Here is a 24,054-nt window from a genome sequence, read left to right as displayed (position 1 = left end):
GCACTGTATAGTGCCCAGGACACATGCACAACAGTGATCTCATACACACGTGTGCACTGTATAGAGTAACCAGGACACATGCCAACGGTGATCTCATACACACGTGTGCACTGTATAGAGTGCCCAGGACACATGCACAACAGTGATCTCATACACACGTGTGCACTGTATAGAGTGTACAGGACACATGCACAACAGTGATCTCATACACACGTGTGCACTGTATAGAGTGCCCAGGACACATGCACAACAGTGATCTCATACACACGTGTGCACTGTATAGAGTGCCCAGGACACATGCACAACGGTGATCTCATACACACGTGTGCACTGTATAGAGTACCCAGGACACATGCACACAATGGTTCTCACGCACACATGTGTACTATATGGTGTACAGGACACATGCACAACAGTGATCTCATACACACGTGTGCACTGTATAGAGTGTACAGGACACATGCACAACAGTGATCTCATACACACGTGTGCACTGTATAGAGTGCCCAGGACACATGCACAACAGTGATCTCATACACACGTGTGCACTGTATAGAGTGCCCAGGACACATGCACAACAGTGATCCCATACACACGTGTGCACTGTATAGAGTGCCCAGGACACATGCCAACGGTGATCTCATACACACGTGTGCACTGTATAGAGTGCCCAGGACTCATGCCAACGGTGATCTCATACACACGTGTGCACTGTATAGAGTGCCCAGGACACATGCACACAATGGTTCTCACGCACACATGTGTACTATATGGTGTACAGGACAGTTCTCCTACACACCACGTGTACAAAGGTTGTGCGGCCTCTTATCCGGATCTGTATTTGTGGACTCCAGTAATAAATACCTCACCCTGTGCCTCGTATTAGGTAACAGCCGCAGGAACATGGAATACACAGGGTACAGGGGCAATACACCCACTCATCCATTATCTGCAATACCCCCACACAGATTCTAAAGGTGCCCATACACTAGTAAGATTTATCTTCAGATCTGGCTGGTTGGAACATAAACCTGGTTATGGATGAGGGACAGTTTGTCAGTTTTCCAGCAACTATAGATTGTAAGCTTGCGAGCAGGGCCCTCCTACATTTTGACTGTCTGTAAATACCCTGTTATGTTGTATCACTGTTTGCTATTGTAAAGCGCAACGGAATCTGCTGCGCTATATAAGTACCTGTAACGGAATATGCTGCGCTATATAAGAAACTGTTAATAAATAAATAAATAATTTCCAAGCAAATGGTCAACTGTCATTTGCTCTCATCCATAACCAGGTTTTTGTTCCAACCAGATAAATCTGCGTGTGTATGGCCACCTTTACCCTATGACCTGTAAACGGTCACAATGGTGGGATTTGTATCTTTGAGTCACTGTAATTTATGGGCCCAAACGGGAGACACTGAATGGTTTCTGTCAGTATCCAGAGGACGGATCTCAATGTGATGGTCCAATAGAAATGGTCACGTCTACAAAGACCAACATGACAATAATAACCAGCGGCATAAAACAAGCCGGCGAGCCCGTGAGGGAGGACACTGGTACTGAGGTGGGGTGTAGGATCTCAGGTGCCCACATGCAGCGCACCCAGTAGCCTCACATGGGAGATCAGGCACAAGAGGGGGGAATAAACAGAATACAACCCCCCCCCCCCCCCTCCCAACAGGACACGTGCACAGTGTCAGAAGGTCACGTGAAAGTATCAGTCATGTATGATGTGATAGGATATCGCGGGGTGGCCGACATTATAGAGAAAATCCTTAATTAACAGCACACGTGTGCACGGCAGGAGGAACGTAGTGTCCACGGGGTGAGGAGCAGAACGGCCAGGCCGTGTGTCCCCATGTATCTAAGGTGGGCACAGGAACGACCCTGAAGTGTCCCCTTATAGTTCTCCCTTCCCTGTACACAGTGACCCACAGGAGAGGCCAGGACAGAAGCGGCTCCCTGATCATTACACAGTGACCCACAGGAGAGGCCAGGACAGAAGCGGCTCCCTGATAATTACACAGTGACCCTACAGGAGAGGCCAGGACAGAAGCGGCTCCCTGATAATTACACAGTGACCCACAGGAGAGGCCAGGACAGAAGCGGCTCCCTGATAATTACACAGTGACCCACAGGAGAGGCCAGGACAGAAGCGGCTCCCTGATAATTACACAGTGACCCACAGGAGAGGCCAGGACAGAAGCAGCTCCCAGATAATTACACACAGTGACCCACAGGAGAGGCCAGGACAGTGCGGCTCCCTGATAATTACACAGTGACCCACAGGAGAGGCCAGGACAGAAGCGGCTCCCTGATAATTACAGAGTGACCCACAGGAGAGGCCAGGACAGAAGCGGCTCCCTGATCATTACACAGTGACCCACAGGAGAGGCCAGGACAGAAGCGGCTCCCTGATAATTACACACAGTGACCCACAGGAGAGGCCAGGACAGAAGCGGCTCCCTGATAATTACACAGTGACCCACAGGAGAGGCCAGGACAGAAGCGGCTCCCTGATAATTACACAGTGACCCACAGGAGAGGCCAGGACAGAAGCGGCTCCCTGATCATTACACAGTGACCACAGGACAGGACAGAAGCGGCTCCCTGATAATTACACAGTGACCCACCGGAGAGGCCAGGACAGAAGCGGCTCCCTGATAATTACACAGTGACCCTACAGGAGAGGCCAGGACAGAAGCGGCTCCCTGATAATTACACAGTGACCCACAGGAGAGGCCAGGACAGAAGCGGCTCCCTGATAATTACACAGTGACCCACAGGAGAGGCCAGGACAGAAGCGGCTCCCTGATCATTACACAGTGACCCCACAGGAGAGGCCAGGACAGAAGCGGCTCCCTGATCATTACACAGTGACCCACAGGAGAGGCCAGGACAGAAGCGGCTCCCTGATGATTACACAGTGACCCTACAGGAGAGGCCAGGACAGAAGCGGCTCCCTGATAATTACACAGTGACCCACAGGAGAGGCCAGGACAGAAGCGGCTCCCAGATAATTACACAGTGACCCACAGGAGAGGCCAGGACAGAAGCGGCTCCCTGATAATTACACAGTGACCCACAGGAGAGGCCAGGACAGAAGCGGCTCCCTGATCATTACACAGTGACCCACAGGAGAGGCCAGGACAGAAGCGGCTCCCTGATAATTACACAGTGACCCACAGGAGAGGCCAGGACAGAAGCGGCTCCCTGATAATTACACAGTGACCCACAGGAGAGGCCAGGACAGAAGCGGCTCCCTGATAATTACACAGTGACCCACAGGAGAGGCCAGGACAGAAGCGGCTCCCTGATAATTACACAGTGACCCACAGGAGAGGCCAGGACAGAAGCGGCTCCCTGATCCTTACACAGTTACCCACAGGAGAGGCCAGGACAGAAGCGGCTCCCTGATCATTACACAGTGACCCACAGGAGAGGCCAGGACAGAAGCGGCTCCCTGATAATTACACAGTGACCCACAGGAGAGGCCAGGACAGAAGGGGCTCCCTGATCATTACACAGTGACCCACAGGAGAGGCCAGGACAGAAGCGGCTCCCTGATCATTACACAGTGACCCACAGGAGAGGCCAGGACAGAAGCGGCTCCCTGATGATTACACAGTGACCCACAGGAGAGGCCAGGATAGAAGCGGCTCCCTGATCATTACACAGTGACCCACAGGAGAGGCCAGGACAGAAGCGGCTCCCTGATAATTACACAGTGACCCACAGGAGAGGCCAGGACAGAAGCGGCTCCCTGATCATTACACAGTGACCCACAGGAGAGGCCAGGACAGAAGCGGCTCCCTGATCATTACACAGTGACCCACAGGACAGGACAGAAGCGGCTCCCTGATAATTACACAGTGACCCACAGGCGAGGCCAGGACAAAAGCGGCTCCCTGATCATTACACAGTGACCCACAGGAGAGGCCAGGACAGAAGCGGCTCCCTGATCATTACACAGTGACCCACAGGAGAGGCCAGGACAGAAGCGGCTCCCTGATAATTACACAGTGACCCACAGGAGAGGCCAGGACAGAAGCGGCTCCCTGATAATTACACAGTGACCCACAGGAGAGGCCAGGACAGAAGCGGCTCCCTGATAATTACACAGTGACCCACAGGAGAGGCCAGGACAGAAGCGGCTCCCTGATAATTACACAGTGACCCACAGGAGAGGCCAGGACAGAAGCGGCTCCCTGATCATTACACAGTGGCCCACAGGAGAGGCCAGGACAGAAGCGGCTCCCTGATCATTACACAGTGGCCCACAGGAGAGGCCAGGACAGAAGCGGCTCCCTGATCATTACACAGTGACCCACAGGACAGGACAGAAGCGGCTCCCTGATCATTACACAGTGACCCACAGGAGAGGCCAGGACAGAAGCGGCTCCCTGATCATTACACAGTGACCCACAGGAGAGGCCAGGACAGAAGCGGCTCCCTGATAATTACACAGTGACCACAGGAGAGGCCAGGACAGAAGCGGCTCCCTGATAATTACACAGTGACCCACAGGAGAGGCCAGGACAGAAGCGGCTCCCTGATAATTACACAGTGACCCACAGGAGAGGCCAGGACAGAAGCGGCTCCCTGATAATTACACAGTGACCCACAGGAGAGGCCAGGACAGAAGCGGCTCCCTGATCATTACACAGTGACCCACAGGAGAGGCCAGGACAGAAGCGGCTCCCTGATAATTACACAGTGTGTCTGAGTCTCACCCATTGGACACCACTAGGGAGGCATCTGCATGCACAGTAATGAGGCACGGGGGTCTGCACAGTGCCTCATTAGCTCCTGGATACCTCCACATCCACCCTGCTCAGCATTACCGGTGTTCACTACAATATATAAAGCAAAAAACCTTAGAATAATTCCCCCGGGGAACCATATTGTAATAAATGTTTGGCCAGGAAATGGAGCACAGGAATATTTCCAGAGTGATCCTTCTGCCACTGGTGCATACGGCCCTAGGGTGACTAGCCAGTGGTGCATACGGCCATAGGGTGACTAGCCAGTGGCAGCTTAGCCCTGCTGGTATAACTGCCACTGGTGCATACGGCCATAGGGTGACTAGCCAGTGGCAGCTTAGCCCTGCTGATATAACTGCCACTGGTGCATACGGCCATAGGGTGACTAGCCAGTGGCAGCTTATCCCTGCTGATATAACTGCCACTGGTGCATACGGCCATAGGGTGACTAGCCAGTGGCAGCTTATCCCTGCTGGTATAACTGCCACTGGTGCATACGGCCATAGGGTGACTAGCCAGTGGTGCATACGGCCATAGGGTGACTAGCCACTGGTGCATACGGCCATAGGGTGACTAGCCAGTGGCAGCTTAGCCCTGCAGATATAACTGCCACTGGTGCATACGGCCATAGGGTGACTAGCCAGTGGTGCATACGGCCATAGGGTGACTAGCCACTGGTGCATACGGCCATAGGGTGACTAGCCAGTGGCAGCTTAGCCCTGCTGATATAACTGCCACTGGTGCATACGGCCATAGGGTGACTAGCCAGTGGCAGCTTAGCCCTGCTGGTATAACTGCCACGGACTGGGAGTCCTACTGGATTATACTGGTGAGCTGAGAACTTCTCCGCTATCTGGTATATCAGCCACAGAACCAAGAGCGCAGGGCGACTGTATGACCCCACAGGGCTACTGTACAACCCCACAGGGCTACTGTACAACCCCACAGGGCTACTGTACGACCCCACAGGGCTACTGTACGACCCCACAGGGCTACTGTACGACCCCACAGGCTTCCTTACATCGTTACAATACCGACTACCCCGCATGCATATAACGGATGTGGCAACGCCTATGTGACCACCTCCCCGACCCTGTGTACATATCACTGATTGGGCGGTACGGACGTAAGCGTTACCCTGAGATGAGCCGCCCCCATACTGCAGACCACCATGCTCAGTATCGGTCACTATGTCCTGGATACAAAGCGCAGCTAGGTGAGTGTATCTTCCCTCGGATACAATTACCTAGCTGTGCAATCTGCTGTATCAGTAATGTATCAGTTTAATGCGGACTGTTGCTTTATTTCTTCCTCTGGGAAGACCAGGGAGGTATTCTCTGTTCTTACAGATCGGCGGCAGAAGACAGATTTGGGATTATGAGTAACGAGCTACAGGACAGGCAGAACCGCAGGCGCTCCTTGTCCATTAGCGCCGCCATAGGTCCCCTGCTTACCTACATTGCTAAAAACAGGACTTATACTGAAGGGGCATAAACATTTTTTTTTTTTAAATATACATATATACCCAGCACCGAGTGGAATATTTCTAGTGTGACACATGGGTGACTTTTTAGGAAAGAGCGGCCACTCAAGGATACTAACCCCTATTAGTTTGCATTCCACCCAAACAGTGACATACAGGTAATGTGATCCTTAACCCCAATATGTCACGGCCTGACACCAACTGACTGCTATTGTCTCAGTGCAGCGTAGTACAAAGCTGCAGCTCTCATCTTGCTGGAGACTAGAGATCAGCACTAAACACACCGACCTCTAACAAAATGGCTGCATCACTTCAATACCGGAGACCAAGTGAATGAATTTCCTCCTGTAACGGCTTCCAACTCCCCATCATTACAAACGCCAGAGACCACTGAGCAGCGGAAATGACAATACACGAGGAACGGACCCGAACCCTATAACTAACAGTGATTAGTGCACCCCAGACTATGGCCCTCATTCTGGTTGACTCGCAAAGCAGCAGTTTTCGCTGCTTTGTGAGCCAGCCAACCAACGACGCCGGTTCCCAACAGGCCTGCAAATGGATGTGTAAATGATTTCAGAAGCGCTCTCTAATCTAAGTCACTCTCTGGTGAGTGGCTCTGTGAACAGGGCGGGCAGCTGACATCTGGTGACGCCACGGATGGCAGGAAGACGCCCTCGTTCGCATGGGGACGTCCCCAGCGCTTTCATTGTTATACCCAGGAAACGCAGGGCGTTAACAAGCGAACGCCCCACCTCAGCGACTGTGCAAGTCTGAGGGCACCCGCAGAGAAGACCTGAACATGCGCATACCCTCAGCATAGGACGCAACGTAGCGTCCCAACCAGAATGAGGGCCCATGTGCGCTGGACAAGGCAGTATAACAGTAACATTAGACCCTGGCTGTCCCCAGGTGACGCCTAGACCCTGGCTGTCCCCAGGTGACGCCTAGACCCTGGCTGTCCCCAGGTGACGCCTAGACCCTGGCTGTCCCCAGGTGACGCCTAGACCCTGGCTGTCCCCAGGTGACGCTTAGACCCTGGCTGTCCCCAGGTGACGCTTAGACCCTGGCTGTCCCCAGGTGACGCTTAGACCCTGGCTGTCCCCAGGTGACGCTTACCAGGTCTCAGGTGCATGGTGAGACAATAGCTTCAGGTAATAAGCACAAAGCTACAGACTCTGTGCTGAGCACTTCAGCCATTTTCTACGGGTCTTAAGAGAACATTGAAAGCGGAATGCTATGGACAAAAGCAGAAGTGAGCGCATGTGGTTATTTGTGTCATGTCCCCATGCCGTACCGAGCTAAGGAATATGTTGGAGCTATATGTACAATAAATGCCCCAGAGTGCGCTATATGTTAAGACAGAGCCGATACCACGCAAAAATAAATGGGTGTGGCCTAGCTACTGATGCACCACATTTATACTGTATAAAACCGCCTTGTGCCACCTCCGCTTCAAAAAGCACGTTTGCTTTTTATCATCTTTATTTTACACCAGCAGTATAGTATAGCATAGATAGATACCCCCACTATCCACATCGGCGTGGAGTTGAGAATAGAAAGTGTGGCGAGCGCAGCGAGCCCCGCGAGGGGACGCGGATACCTGTGAAGCCTGCGAGGGGACGCGGATACCTGTGAAGCCTGCGAGGGGACGCGGATACCTGTGAAGCCTGCGAGGGGACGCGGATACCTGTGAAGCCTGCGAGGGGACGCGGATACCTGTGAAGCCTGCGAGGGGACGCGGATACCTGTGAAGCCTGCGAGGGGACGCGGATACCTGTGAAGCCTGCGAGGGGACGCGGATACCTGTGAAGCCTGCGAGGAGACGCGGATACCTGTGAAGGTATCCGCATCCGCTCGCCATGCTTCGGGCTCGGTGGCTCGCTGCGCTCGCCACACTTTCTATTCTCAACTCCACCCCGACGTGGATAGTGGGGGTATGAAAAGGTCGGAGGACGCGTACCGCCGCTCGCCACGCTTCGGGTTGACGTTGATCGTGGGGTGGCGTTAACAATTGGGGGGGCCATTTCACACTTCAGAGTGGGTATTTGGGGTCTGTGGGCCATTTAACATTGTTCCCTATGTGAAATCGCGGTAATCGCGTCAGTCGCATCGCATGCGATTTTTTGGCTGCATGCGCTGCGACCGACGCAATTTTTTTCCTTACGATGCCTAGGATCTAAATAGTCCGCGCCGTTCTAGGTAACAAGTACCGAAATAACTTATAGCCTAGGGAAGCAGATGGTCCAATCGGGTGACGCACTGGAGAGAGCAGCATAGACACGCCCCTGAGGAGCTGAAATACAGATGGCTACTAACATGGTCCTCTCTGGGATCTGCATTTATCATTTCATACAAGCAAGAGGGGCTGGGATTGCCAAGGCGGGAAAGGCAAACCCTGCCCTCCTGTCTCACCAAAGAAGTCAGCGGCATGTCAGCGCAGCGGGAGGCAGAGGCAAGAGCTGACAGCCGTGGGTAACAGAGACCTCAGCGGTTGTCAGCACGGCAGGGTACAGATGCGTGTAATGGAGACCTTTGTGGCTTGTCAGCGCGGCAGGGTACAGATGCGGGTAATGGAGACGTTTGTGGCTTGTCAGAGCGGCGGCGGAGGCACATCTCATCAAGACAAAAACATATGCGGCTTAAGAGCCATGTATTGGTCATCACTGCACTAGGCGATGTTGTACACAATATCGTCTAGTGTATATGGGGTTTAGTGGCAAAGGGATGTGACTAAGGTGTACCATGTATGACACACGTGTGACAGCCTATACAATGTAGCAGCCACCACTTTCCTCTGTTGTGCTCTGCATAGAGACTCCGTCACACACAATATATGTCACAAATCAAAGTGATCAGAAGAGGCTGCGTGGCGTGCCATGGCCAGTTATACGCGTGGCGCCTGGCGCTGCGTGGCCAGTTGTACGAGAGGCATCTTGCGCTGCGCGGCCAGATGTACGAGAGGCACCTGGCGCTGCGCGGCCAGATGTACGAGAGGCACCTGGCGCTGCGCGGCCAGATGTACGAGAGGCACCTGGCGCTGCGCGGCCAGATGTACGAGAGGCACCTGGCGCTGCGCGGCCAGATGTACGAGAGGCACCTGGCGCTGCGCGGCCAGATGTACGAGAGGCACCTGGCGCTGCGCGGCCAGATGTACGAGAGGCACCTGGCGCTGCGCGGCCAGATGTACGAGAGGCACCTGGCGCTGCGCGGCCAGATGTACGAGAGGCACCTGGCGCTGCGCGGCCAGATGTACGAGAGGCACCTGGCGCTGCGCGGCCAGATGTACGAGAGGCACCTGGCGCTGCGCGGCCAGATGTACGAGAGGCACCTGGCGCTGCGCGGCCAGATGTACGAGAGGCACCTGGCGCTGCGCGGCCAGATGTACGAGAGGCACCTGGCGCTGCGCGGCCAGATGTACGAGAGGCACCTGGCGCTGCGCGGCCAGATGTACGAGAGGCACCTGGCGCTGCGCGGCCAGATGTACGAGAGGCACCTGGCGCTGCGCGGCCAGATGTACGAGAGGCACCTGGCGCTGCGTGGCCAGATGTACGAGAGGCACCTGGCGCTGCGTGGCCAGATGTACGAGAGGCACCTGGCGCTGCGTGGCCTGTTGTGGCCAGATGTACGAGAGGCACCTGGCGCTGCGTGGCCTGTTGTGGCCAGATGTACGAGAGGCACCTGGCGCTGCGTGGCCTGTTGTGGCCAGATGTACGAGAGGCACCTGGCGCTGCGTGGCCTGTTGTGGCCAGATGTACGAGAGGCACCTGGCGCTGCGTGGCCTGTTGTGGCCAGATGTACGAGAGGCACCTGGCGCTGCGTGGCCTGTTGTGGCCAGATGTACGAGAGGCACCTGGCGCTGCGTGGCCTGTTGTGGCCAGATGTACGAGAGGCACCTGGCGCTGCGTGGCCTGTTGTGGCCAGATGTACGAGAGGCACCTGGCGCTGCGTGGCCTGTTGTGGCCAGATGTACGAGAGGCACCTGGCGCTGCGTGGCCTGTTGTGGCCAGATGTACGAGAGGCACCTGGCGCTGCGTGGCCTGTTGTGGCCAGATGTACGAGAGGCACCTGGCGCTGCGTGGCCTGTTGTGGCCAGATGTACGAGAGGCACCTGGCGCTGCGTGGCCTGTTGTGGCCAGATGTACGAGAGGCACCTGGCGCTGCGTGGCCTGTTGTGGCCAGATGTACGAGAGGCACCTGGCGCTGCGTGGCCTGTTGTGGCCAGATGTACGAGAGGCACCTGGCGCTGCGTGGCCTGTTGTGGCCAGATGTACGAGAGGCACCTGGCGCTGCGTGGCCTGTTGTGGCCAGATGTACGAGAGGCACCTGGCGCTGCGTGGCCTGTTGTGGCCAGATGTACGAGAGGCACCTGGCGCTGCGTGGCCTGTTGTGGCCAGATGTACGAGAGGCACCTGGCGCTGCGTGGCCTGTTGTGGCCAGATGTACGAGAGGCACCTGGCGCTGCGTGGCCTGTTGTGGCCAGATGTACGAGAGGCACCTGGCGCTGCGTGGCCTGTTGTGGCCAGATGTACGAGAGGCACCTGGCGCTGCGTGGCCTGTTGTGGCCAGATGTACGAGAGGCACCTGGCGCTGCGTGGCCTGTTGTGGCCAGATGTACGAGAGGCACCTGGCGCTGCGTGGCCTGTTGTGGCCAGATGTACGAGAGGCACCTGGCGCTGCGTGGCCTGTTGTGGCCAGATGTACGAGAGGCACCTGGCGCTGCGTGGCCTGTTGTGGCCAGATGTACGAGAGGCACCTGGCGCTGCGTGGCCTGTTGTGGCCAGATGTACGAGAGGCACCTGGCGCTGCGTGGCCTGTTGTGGCCAGATGTACGAGAGGCACCTGGCGCTGCGTGGCCTGTTGTGGCCAGATGTACGAGAGGCACCTGGCGCTGCGTGGCCTGTTGTAGCCAGATGTACAAGAGGCACCTGGCGCTGCGTGGCGTATGATAACGCATCCGTACATGCACTTATTCTGCATACCAGGGTGAAGGATTCATTTTTCCGCCAATAATACTGAACATACAACAATTTGTACTAGCAAACAGCAAATCCCTGCATTGTCCACGGCGGTTCCCAGCAAGTACACAAACCGGTCATATACCCCGAAATCAGTACCATGGCTCCACCACACTGCCCTTACTTCCTTGTCCAGCACGGCTCAAGCTGGCGCAGTCTCCACCGCAGCTGCCACTAATACATCCTCTGCCCGCGCCGCCCAGACCCCGGACAGGCACGATATGGAGCATACACACCAAGTGACTTCCCACAACATATCGCTCAGAAAATACATCTCTTGTATTTCTATCGCTAAGTCATCTAGTGTGTATGCGGCTCAACAGTCCAGGTTATAAGGATAGCCATACTTGAGCACAGATTAGTACCTCAGTCAGTCTGATGTAATAATCTGTGCTCACACCGGCGCCGAGGAAGACGCATGGCGGCGATACATCGCACCAAGGGCAGCTAAGTGCAGTGTAATCAGGAATCCTATAACGCAGTCATATCCCTGGGATATCGCTTTGGCACACTTTGGAAGCACTACAATCCCCAGCATGTCATGTCCATTGGATTTAAATACATTTATGTTTTAAAGACTTCTCATGTAAACCTACAAAAGCTGCAGAAATATCTGGAACGTTTACAGTGACAGATCCTGACAACCAGGGGGTGACCCCGGACATAGTGGGGTGACCCCGCACATAGTGAGAGACCTTGCAGAAAGAGGATAATACACAACACCGGGAACGTGGGGGAGTTACACCGTAATGAGCTCCCATCCCCCGATACAGGTAGCCATGCTGTGACTTTAAGGAAAGCACATGGGGCGTCTTACTTCCACATTACCTAGCGGGTGCCGCAAGGTAATACGGGAGAAGATCCCAGGTTCCATGTCAGGGTGCGGTGCTGGAGGGGTGACCTCTGTGTGTGTGACATACTTACTCAGTCGGGTGTTCAGGATCATAGAAATCCCCCATTGTCAGTAGCAGAGACACACATCCAGCATGGGGGAGTGGGTGAGGGGTCCTCCAGACAGTGGGGTGCAGCTGGGGAACGTCAGCTCCAATCAGGTTATCCAGATAATGGGGTGCACCGAGGAGGGAAGGACAGCTCCAGGCAGATCCTCCAGATAATGGGGTACAGGCAGATAGCTCCAACAGATAGTGGGGTGCACCGAGAAGGTGGAGTTGGGGGTGGTTAGCTTCAAGTAGGTCCTCCAGACAGTGGGGTGCAGGCAGGCGGGACCTCCAGACAGTGGGGTGCAGGCAGGCGGGACCTCCAGACAGTGGGGTGCAGGCAGGCGGGACCTCCAGACAGTGGGGTGCAGGCAGGCGGGACCTCCAGACAGTGGGGTGCAGGCAGGCGGGACCTCCAGACAGTGGGGTGCAGGCAGGCGGGACCTCCAGACAGTGGGGTGCAGGGAGATGGGTTGTAGCTGCAGCTAATGGGGTCCAGAGAAAATAGTCCGTCAGATATTAGGGTTACCTCCAGTCAGTGGGGTGCAGGCAGACGGAACACCAGATAGTGGGGTGCAGCACGGGAGGGGGTCTTCAAGATCACAGGGTGCACCAGGTAGACGGGTCCCCCAAATGGTGCAGGCGATGGGGCAGAGACAGCCCTAGTGTGCTCCCGCGGGGTGACCGGCCCGCTGCGGGTGTCCGGTGCTGTCGGAGGGAGACGTTTGTTGTGCCCGGTGAGGGAGGCGGAGGGAGACGTTTGTTGTGCCCGGTGAGGGAGGCGGAGGGAGATGTTTGCTGTGCCCGGTGAGGGAGGCGCTGCTGTGCCGGGGGACCGGCCGCCTCAGGCCATGGCGCCTCTCTCGGTCTGGCTCCCTCGGTGTCCCCGGTGCAGGCGGGCGGCGGCGCGGGATGAGGGCCCGGGTGTCGGGGATGTGAGGGGGACGGATCTGCGACTCCTCCGGCGGCCTCGGCTTCTGGCTCCGCCTCGTACACAGCGGAAGCGGCTCATACGCGTCAACTTCCTCCCCCGGCAACTGCTGCTGCTGCTGCTGCGGGGACCCCGGGGGGAGGAGGGGCGAGGGGAGGAGCTGAGGGAGGGGCCGCCGTCATCATCATCATCATCATCCCCAGCCGCTGCCGCCTCACTCACCGTCACCCTGGTAACCGCCGCCGGCAGCAGCAGCAGCAGCAGCACTGACACCCGCTACATGTATGTTACCCCTCATATACCGTATGTGCATGTATGTCCTGCCTCTCACATGTGTGTCCTGTATGTTACCCCTCATATACTGTATATACATGTGTGTCCTGTATGTTACCCCTCATATACTGTATATACATGTGTGTCCTGTATGTTACCCCTCATATACCGTATAAACATGTATGTCCTGCCTCTCACATGTGTGTCCTGTATGTTACCCCTCATATACTGTATATACATGTGTGTCCTGTATGTTACCCCTCATATACCGTATGTGCATGTATGTCCTGCCTCTCACATGTGTGTCCTGTATGTTACCCCTCATATACCGTATGTGCATGTATGTCCTGCCTCTCACATGTGTGTCCTGTATGTTACCCCTCATATACTGTATATACATGTGTGTCCTGTATGTTACCCCTCATATACCGTATGTGCATGTATGTCCTGCCTCTCACATGTGTGTCCTGTATGTTACCCCTCATATACCGTATGTGCATGTATGTCCTGCCTCTCACATGTGTGTCCTGTATGTTACCCCTCATATACTGTATATACATGTGTGTCCTGTATGTTACCCCTCATATACCGTATGTGCATGTATGTCCTGCCTCTCACATGTGTGTCCTGTATGTTACCCCTCATATACCGTATGTGCATGTATGTCCTGCCTCTCACATGTGTGTCATGTATGTTACCCCTCATATACTGTATATACATGTGTGTCCTGTATGTTACCCTTCATATACTGTATACATGTGTGTGTCCTGTATGTTACCCCTCATATACCGTATGTGCATGTATGTCCTGCCTCTCACATGTGTGTCCTGCATGTTACCCCTCATATACCGTATAAACATGTATGTCCTGCCTCTCACATGTGTGTCCTGTATGTTACCCCTCATATACTGTATATACATGTGTGTCCTGTATGTTACCCCTCATATACCGTATGTGCATGTATGTCCTGCCTCTCACATGTGTGTCCTGTATGTTACCCCTCATATACCGTATGTGCATGTATGTCCTGCCTCTCAAATGTGTGTGCCTGTATGTTACCCCTCATATACTGTATATACATGTGTGTCCTGTATGTTACCCCTCATATACCATATGTGCATGTATGTCCTGCCTCTCACATGTGTGTCCTGTATGTTACCCCTCATATACCGTATGTGCATGTATGTCCTGCCTCTCACATGTGTGTCATGTATGTTACCCCTCATATACTGTATATACATGTATGTCCTGTATGTTACCCCTCATATACTGTATATACATGTGTGTCCTGTATGTTACCCCTCATATACTGTATATACATGTGTGTCCTGTATGTTACCCCTCATATACTGTATATACATGTGTGTCCTGTATGTTACCCCTCATATACCGTATATACATGTGTGTCCTGTATGTTACCCCCTCATATACCGTATATATACATGTATGTCCTGTATGTTACCCCTCATATACCGTATATACATGTGTGTGTGCCTGTATGTTACCCCTCATATACTGTATATACATGTGTGTGCCTGTATGTTACCCCTCATATACTGTATATACATGTGTGTGCCTGTATGTTACCCCTCATATACTGTATATACATGTGTGTGCCTGTATGTTACCCCTCATATACAGTATATACATGTGTTCCTGTATGTTACCCCTCATATGCCGTATGTACATGTGTGTCCTGTATGTTACCCCTCATATGCCGTATGTACATGTGTGTCCTGTATGTTACCCCTCATATACTGTATATACATGTGTGTCCTGTATGTTACCCCTCATATACCGTATATACATGTGTGTGCCTGTATGTTACCCCTCATATACCGTATATACATGTATGTCCTGTATGTTACCCCTCATATACCGTATATATATGTGTGTCCTGTATGTTACCCCTCATATACCGTATGTACATGTGTGTCCTGTATGTTACCCCTCATATACCGTATGTACATGTGTGTCCTGTATGTTACCCCTCATATACCGTATGTACATGTGTGTCCTGTATGTTACCCCTCATATACCGTATATACATGTGTGTCCTGTATGTTACCCCTCATATACTGTATGTACTTGTGTGTGCCTGTATGTTACCCCTCATATACTGTATATACATGTGTGTCCTGTATGTTACCCCTCATATACCGTATATACATGTGTGTGCCTGTATGTTACCCCTCATATACCGTATATACATGTGTGTGCCTGTATGTTACCCCTCATATACCGTATATATATGTGTGTCCTGTATGTTACCCCTCATATACCGTATGTACATGTGTGTCCTGTATGTTACCCCTCATATACCGTATATACATGTGTGTCCTGTATGTTACCCCTCATATACCGTATATACATGTATGTCCTGTATGTTACCCCTCATATACCGTAAATTTATATGTGTGTCCTGTATGTTACCCCTCATATACCGTATGTACATGTGTGTCCTGTATGTTACCCCTCATATACCGTATGTACATGTGTGTCCTGTATGTTACCCCTCATATACCGTATATACATGTGTGTCCTGTATGTTACCCCTCATATACCGTATGTACATGTGTGTCCTGTATGTTACCCCTCATATACTGAATATACATGTGTGTCCTGTATGTTACCCCTCATATACTGAATATACATGTGTGTGCCTGTATGTTACCCCTCATATACAGTATATACATGTGTGTCCTGTATGTTACCCCTCATATACTGTATATACATGTGTGTGCCTGTATGTTACCCCTCATATACTGTATATACTTGTGTGTGCCTGTATGTTACCCCTCATATACTGTATATACATGTGTGTCCTGTATGTTACCCCTCATATACTGTATATACATGTGTGTCCTGTATGTTACCCCTCAAGAGGCAGGAACAGCACTCACCAGATCCGGCAGAGAAGAGGCAGGGACAGGACTCACCAGATCCGGCAGGGAAGAGGCAGGGACAGCACTCACCAGATCCGGCAAGGAAGAGGCAGGGACAGCACTCACCAGATCCGGCAAGGAAGAGGCAGGGACAGCACTCATAAGATCCGGCAGGGAAGAGGCAGGGACAGCACTCACCAGATCCAGCAGAAAGAAGGCAGGGACAGCACACCACCAGATCCAGCAGAGAGGAGGCAGGGACAGCACTCACCAGATCCGGCAGAGAAGAGGCAGGGACAGCACTCACCACATCCGGCAGAGAAGAGGCAGGGACAGCACTCACCAGATCCAGCACGGAAGAGGCAGGGACAGCACTCACCAGATCCAGCAGAAAGAAGGCAGGGACAGCACTCACCAGATCCAGCAGGGATAGCACTCACCAGATCCGGCAGAGAAGAGGCAGGGACAGCACTCACCAGATCCGGCAGAGAAGAGGCAGGGACAGCACTCATCAGATCCGGCAGGGAAGAGGCAGGGACAGCACTCACCAGATCCAGCAGGGAAGAGGCAGGGACAGCACTCACCAGATCCAGCAGGGAAGAGGCAGGGACAGCACTCACCAGATCCGGCAGGGAAGAGGCAGGGACAGCACTCACCAGATCCAGCAGGGAAGAGGCAGGGACAGCACTCACCAGATCCAGCAGGGACAGCACTGGTTAATGTTATGTATGTCTGTTTCCAGTATGGATCCTTATGAAAGCACCAATCAATCAGCTTCAGTCATGTTACAGGCTGTGTATGAAAAATGACAGAAGCTGATTAATTGGTCGGTACTTTACCTCTCTAAGCTTTGCTACATAATTGAGTTGTGTGCTTCTCTCTCCCCATGACGTCACTGTGGCAATGGAACATTGGGGTATGTACTAAGACTGCTGTCTTACCCAATGATTTCGCCATGTCTCTGTGCAGCAGGTTCCTTATGTGTCCTGGGAGAACATGTCCCTGATCTGGCTGCAGGTTGGGCAGTGCGGGAACCAGATAGGACAGGAATGGTGGCAGATCCTCACCAACAACGTGGCAGAAAGTGACCGGTAAGAGCCAATAATGGCGCATATACCGTATGCAGTGATGTGTCACCCATGCAGCCCTGGTTCCTAGGCCAGTAACCTTCTCTTACTCAGCTACTGCCCTCCACCATACTAAGGTCTGGCATAGACTATATACATGTGAGGTGATATATACATGCTATAGTGTGATAGGACGAGGTGTATGGGGTACCGGTGTGAGGTGATATATACATGCTGTAGTGTGATAGGACGAGGTGTATGGGGTACTGGTGTGAGGTGATATATACATGCTGTAGTGTGATAGGATGAGGTGTGTGAGGTGATATATACATGCTATAGTGTGATAGGATGAGGTGTGTGGGGTACAGGTGTGAGGTGATATATACATGCTGTAGTGTGATAGGATGAGGTGTGTGGGGTACCGGTGTGAGGTGATATATACATGCTGTAGTGTGATAGGATGAGGTGTGTGGGGTACAGGTGTGAGGTGATATATACATGCTGTAGTGTGATAGGATGAGGTGTGTGGGGTACCGGTGTGAGGTGATATATACATGCTGTAGTGTGATAGGATGAGGTGTGTGGGGTACCGGTGTGAGGTGATATATACATGCTGTAGTGTTATAGGATGAGGTGTGTGGGGTACAGGTGTGAGGTGATATATACATGCTATAGTGTGATAGGACGAGGTGTATGGGGTACCGGTGTGAGGTGATATATACATGCTGTAGTGTGATAGGACGAGGTGTATGGGGTACTGGTGTGAGGTGATATATACATGCTGTAGTGTGATAGGATGAGGTGTGTGAGGTGATATATACATGCTGTAGTGTGATAGGATGAGGTGTGTGAGGTACAGGTGTGAGGTGATATATACATGCTGTAGTGTGATAGGATGAGGTGTGTGGGGTACAGGTGTGAGGTGATATATACATGCTGTAGTGTGATAGGATGAGGTGTGTGGGGTACCGGTGTGAGGTGATATATACATGCTGTAGTGTGATAGGATGAGGTGTGTGGGGTACAGGTGTGAGGTGATATATACATGCTGTAGTGTGATAGGATGAGGTGTGTGGGGTACAGGTGTGAGGTGATATATACATGCTGTAGTGTGATAGGACGAGGTGTATGGGGTACCGGTGTGAGGTGATATATACATGCTGTAGTGTGATAGGATGAGGTGTATGGGGTACTGGTGTGAGGTGATATATACATGCTGTAGTGTGATAGGATGAGGTGTGTGGGGTACCGGTGTGAGGTGATATATACATGCTGTAGTGTGATAGGATGAGGTGTGTGGGGTACAGGTGTGAGGTGATATATACATGCTGTAGTGTGATAGGATGAGGTGTGTGGGGTACAGGTGTGAGGTGATATATACATGCTGTAGTGTGATAGGATGAGGTGTGTGGGGTACAGGTGTGAGGTGATATATACATGCTGTAGTGTGATAGGATGAGGTGTATGGGGTACTGGTGTGAGGTGATATATACATGCTGTAGTGTTATAGGATGAGGTGTGTGGGGTACAGGTGTGAGGTGATATATACATGCTATAGTGTGATAGGACGAGGTGTATGGGGTACCGGTGTGAGGTGATATATACATGCTGTAGTGTGATAGGACGAGGTGTATGGGGTACTGGTGTGAGGTGATATATACATGCTGTAGTGTGATAGGATGAGGTGTGTGAGGTGATATATACATGCTTTAGTGTGATAGGATGAGGTGTATGGGGTACCGGTGTGAGGTGATATATACATGCTGTAGTGTGATAGGACGAGGTGTATGGGGTACTGGTGTGAGGTGATATATACATGCTGTAGTGTGATAGGATGAGGTGTGTGAGGTGATATATACATGCTGTAGTGTGATAGGATGAGGTGTGTGGGGTACCGGTGTGAGGTGATATATACATGCTGTAGTGTGATAGGATGAGGTGTGTGGGGTACAGGTGTGAGGTGATATATACATGCTGTAGTGTGATAGGATGAGGTGTATGGGGTACAGGTGTGAGGTGATATATACATGCTGTAGTGTGATAGGACGAGGTGTATGGGGTACTGGTGTGAGGTGATATATACATTCTGTAGTGTGATAGGATGAGGTGTGTGGGGTACCGGTGTGAGGTGATATATACATGCTGTAGTGTGATAGGATGAGGTGTGTGGGGTACAGGTGTGAGGTGATATATACATGCTGTAGTGTGATAGGATGAGGTGTGTGGGGTACCGGTGTGAGGTGATATATACATGCTGTAGTGTGATAGGATGAGGTGTGTGGGGTACCGGTGTGAGGTGATATATACATGCTGTGGTGTGATAGGATGAGGTGTGTGGGGTACCGGTGTGAGGTGATATATACATGCTGTAGTGTGATAGGATGAGGTGTGTGGGGTACAGGTGTGAGGTGATATATACATGCTGTGGTGTGATAGGATGAGGTGTGTGGGGTACCGGTGTGAGGTGATATATACATGCTATAGTGTGATAGGATGAGGTGTGTGGGGTACCGGTGTGAGGTGATATATACATGCTGTAGTGTGATAGGATGAGGTGTATGGGGTACAGGTGTGAGGTGATATATACATGCTGTAGTGTGATAGGATGAGGTGTGTGGGGTACCGGTGTGAGGTGATATATACATGCTGTAGTGTGATAGGATGAGGTGTGTGGGGTACCGGTGTGAGGTGATATATACATGCTGTAGTGTGATAGGATGAGGTGTGTGGGGTACAGGTGTGAGGTGATATATACATGCTATAGTGTGATAGGACGAGGTGTATGGGGTACTGGTGTGAGGTGATATATACATGCTGTAGTGTGATAGGATGAGGTGTGTGGGGTACCGGTGTGAGGTGATATATACATGCTGTAGTGTGATAGGATGAGGTGTGTGAGGTACAGGGCTGAGGTGATATATACATGCTGTAGTGTGATAGGATGAGGTGTATGGGGTACCGGTGTGAGGTGATATATACATGCTGTAGTGTGATAGGATGAGGTGTGTGGGGTACCGGTGTGAGGTGATATATACATGCTGTAGTGTGATAGGACGAGGTGTATGGGGTACTGGTGTGAGGTGATATATACATGCTGTAGTGTGATAGGATGAGGTGTGTGGGGTACAGGTGTGAGGTGATATATACATGCTGTAGTGTGATAGGATGAGGTGTGTGAGGTGATATATACATGCTATAGTGTGATAGGATGAGGTGTATGGGGTACAGGTGTGAGGTGATATATACATGCTGTAGTGTGATAGGATGAGGTGTGTGGGGTACCGGTGTGAGGTGATATATACATGCTGTAGTGTGATAGGATGAGGTGTATGGGGTACAGGTGTGAGGTGATCTATACATGCTGTAGTGTGATAGGATGAGGTGTGTGGGGTACAAGTGTGAGGTGATATATACATGCTGTAGTGTGATAGGATGAGGTGTGTGGGGTACCGGTGTGAGGTGATATATACATGCTGTAGTGTGATAGGACGAGGTGTATGGGGTACTGGTGTGAGGTGATATATACATGCTGTAGTGTGATAGGATGAGGTGTGTGGGGTACAGGTGTGAGGTGATATATACATGCTGTAGTGTGATAGGATGAGGTGTGTGGGGTGATATATACATGCTGTAGTGTGATAGGATGAGGTGTGTGGGGTACCGGTGTGAGGTGATATATACATGCTGTAGTGGGATAGGATGAGGTGTGTGGGGTACAGGTGTGAGGTGATATATACATGCTGTAGTGTGATGGCATGAGGTGTGTGGGGTACAGGTGTGAGGTGATATATACATGCTGTAGTGTGATAGGATGAGGTGTGTGGGGTACAGGTGTGAGGTGATATATACATGCTGTAGTGTGATAGGACGAGGTGTATGGGGTACAGGTGTGAGGTGATATATACATGCTGTAGTGTGATAGGATGAGGTGTGTGGGGTACAGGTGTGAGGTGATATATACATGCTGTAGTGTGATAGGATGAGGTGCATGGGGTACTGGTGTGAGGTGATATATACATGCTGTGGTGTGATAGGATAAGGTGTATGGGGTACTGGTGTGAGGTGATATATACATGCTGTAGTGTGATAGGATGAGGTGTGTGGGGTACCCGTGTGAGGTGATATATACATGCTGTAGTGTGATAGGATGAGGTGCATGGGGTACTGGTGTGAGGTGATATATACATGCTGTGGTGTGATAGGATAAGGTGTATGGGGTACTGGTGTGAGGTGATATATACATGCTGTAGTGTGATAGGATGAGGTGTGTGGGGTGATATATACATGCTGTAGTGGGATAGGATGAGGTGTGTGGGGTACAGGTGTGAGGTGATATATACATGCTGTAGTGTGATAGGATGAGGTGTGTGGGGTACTGGTGTGAGGTGATATATACATGCTGTAGTGTGATAGGATGAGGTGTGTGGGGTACAGGTGTGAGGTGATATATACATGCTGTGGTGTGATAGGATGAGGTGTGTGGGGTACTGGTGTGAGGTGATATATACATGCTGTAGTGTGATAGGATGAGGTGTGTGGGGTACAGGTGTGAGGTGATATATACATGCTGTAGTGTGATAGGATGAGGTGTGTGGGGTACAGGTGTGAGGTGATATATACATGCTGTAGTGTGATGGCATGAGGTGTGTGGGGTACAGGTGTGAGGTGATATATACATGCTGTGGTGTGTGGGGTACAGGTGTGAGGTGATATATACATGCTGTAGTGTGATAGGATGAGGTGTGTGGGGTACAGGTGTGAGGTGATATATACATGCTGTAGTGTGATAGGATGAGGTGTGTGGGGTACAGGTGTGAGGTGATATATACATGCTATAGTGTGATAGGATGAGGTGTGTGGGGTACCGGTGTGAGGTGATATATACATGGTGTAGTGTGATAGGATGAGGTGTGTGGGGTACAGGTGTGAGGTGATATATACATGCTATAGTGTGATAGGATGAGGTGTGTGGGGTACCGGTGTGAGGTGATATATACATGCTGTAGTGTGATAGGATGAGGTGTGTGGGGTACAGGTGTGAGGTGATATATACATGCTATAGTGTGATAGGATGAGGTGTATGGGGTACAGGTGTGAGGTGATATATACATGCTGTAGTGTGATAGGATGAGGTGTGTGGGGTACAGGTGTGAGGTGATATATACATGCTGTAGTGTGATTGGATGAGGTGTATGGGGTACAGGTGTGAGGTGATATATACATGCTGTAGTGGGATAGGATGAGGTGTGTGGGGTACAGGTGTGAGGTGATATATACATGCTGTAGTGGGATAGGATGAGGTGTGTGGGGTACAGGTGTGAGGTGATATATACATGCTGTAGTGGGATAGGATGAGGTGTGTGGGGTACAGGTGTGAGGTGATATATACATGCTGTGGTGTGATAGGATGAGGTGTATGGGGTACCGGTGTGAGGTGATATATACATGCTGTAGTGGGATAGGATGAGGTGTGTGGGGTACCGGTGTGAGGTGATATATACATGCTGTAGTGTGATAGGATGAGGTGTGTGGGGTACCGGTGTGAGGTGAAATATACATGCTGTAGTGTGATAGGATGAGGTGTGTGGGGTACAGGTGTGAGGTGATATATACATGCTGTAGTGTGATAGGATGAGGTGTGTGGGGTACAGGGCTGAGGTGATATATACATGCTGTAGTGTGATAGGATGAGGTGTGTGAGGTACAGGGCTGAGGTGATATATACATGCTGTAGTGTGATAGGATGAGGTGTGTGGGGTACAGGTGTGAGGTGATATATACATGCTGTAGTGTGATGGCATGAGGTGTGTGGGGTACAGGTGTGAGGTGATATATACATGCTGTGGTGTGTGGGGTACAGGTGTGAGGTGATATATACATGTTGTAGTGTGATAGGATGAGGTGTGTGGGGTACAGGTGTGAGGTGATATATACATGCTGTGGTGTGTGGGGTACAGGTGTGAGGTGATATATACATGCTGTAGTGTGATAGGATGAGGTGTGTGGGGTACCGGTGTGAGGTGATATATACATGGTGTAGTGTGATAGGATGAGGTGTGTGGGGTACAGGTGTGAGGTGATATATACATGCTATAGTGTGATAGGATGAGGTGTATGGGGTACCGGTGTGAGGTGATATATACATGCTGTAGTGTGATAGGATGAGGTGTGTGGGGTACCGGTGTGAGGTGATATATACATGCTGTAGTGTGATAGGATGAGGTGTGTGGGGTACCGGTGTGAGGTGATATATACATGCTGTAGTGTGATAGGATGAGGTGTGTGGGGTACAGGGCTGAGGTGATATATACATGCTGTAGTGTGATAGGATGAGGTGTGTGGGGTACAGGTGTGAGGTGATATATACATGCTGTAGTGTGATAGGATGAGGTGTATGGGGTACAGGTGTGAGGTGATATATACATGCTGTAGTGTGATAGGATGAGGTGTGTGGGGTGATATATACATGCTGTAGTGTGATAGGACGAGGTGTATGGGGTACTGGTGTGAGGTGATATATACATGCTGTAGTGTGATAGGATGAGATGTGTGGGGTACAGGTGTGAGGTGATATATACATGCTGTAGTGTGATAGGATGAGGTGTGTGGGGTACAGGTGTGAGGTGATATATACATGCTGTAGTGTGATGGCATGAGGTGTGTGGGGTACAGGTGTGAGGTGATATATACATGC

General features: G+C 51.6%; 2 protein-coding genes across 4 annotated transcripts in view; one reads left to right on the top strand and one right to left on the bottom strand.

Moving 5' to 3' along the window:
* SETD2 (SET domain containing 2, histone lysine methyltransferase) overlaps positions 1-13,311 on the bottom strand; it is a 97,785-nt gene extending 84,474 nt beyond the window's left edge. The window contains exon 1 of one of the 2 annotated variants that reach the window (XM_083186546.1): positions 12,191-13,311. In XM_083186546.1, the coding sequence (XP_083042672.1) occupies positions 12,191-12,225 (35 nt within the window). In that variant the 5' untranslated portion in view covers positions 12,226-13,311. The remainder of the gene's footprint in view (positions 1-12,190) is intronic. The other variant, XM_083186545.1, reaches the window with a different exon arrangement.
* Positions 13,296-24,054, top strand: part of LOC146079886 (tubulin delta chain-like) — a 46,255-nt gene continuing 35,496 nt past the window's right edge. The window contains exons 1-2 of one of the 2 annotated variants that reach the window (XM_083186569.1): positions 13,296-13,417; positions 17,263-17,384. In XM_083186569.1, coding sequence (XP_083042695.1) covers positions 17,290-17,384 — 95 coding nt within the window. In that variant the 5' untranslated portion in view covers positions 13,296-13,417; positions 17,263-17,289. The remainder of the gene's footprint in view (positions 13,418-17,262; positions 17,385-24,054) is intronic. The other variant, XM_083186570.1, reaches the window with a different exon arrangement.

The sequence above is a fragment of the Crinia signifera genome, chromosome 5 (genome assembly GCF_055691185.1).
Source record: "Crinia signifera chromosome 5, ASM5569118v1, whole genome shotgun sequence".
NCBI lineage: Eukaryota > Metazoa > Chordata > Amphibia > Anura > Myobatrachidae > Crinia > Crinia signifera.
Note: the sequence above shows the minus strand (reverse complement) of the source record. Positions and strands in the feature narration are given on the sequence as shown.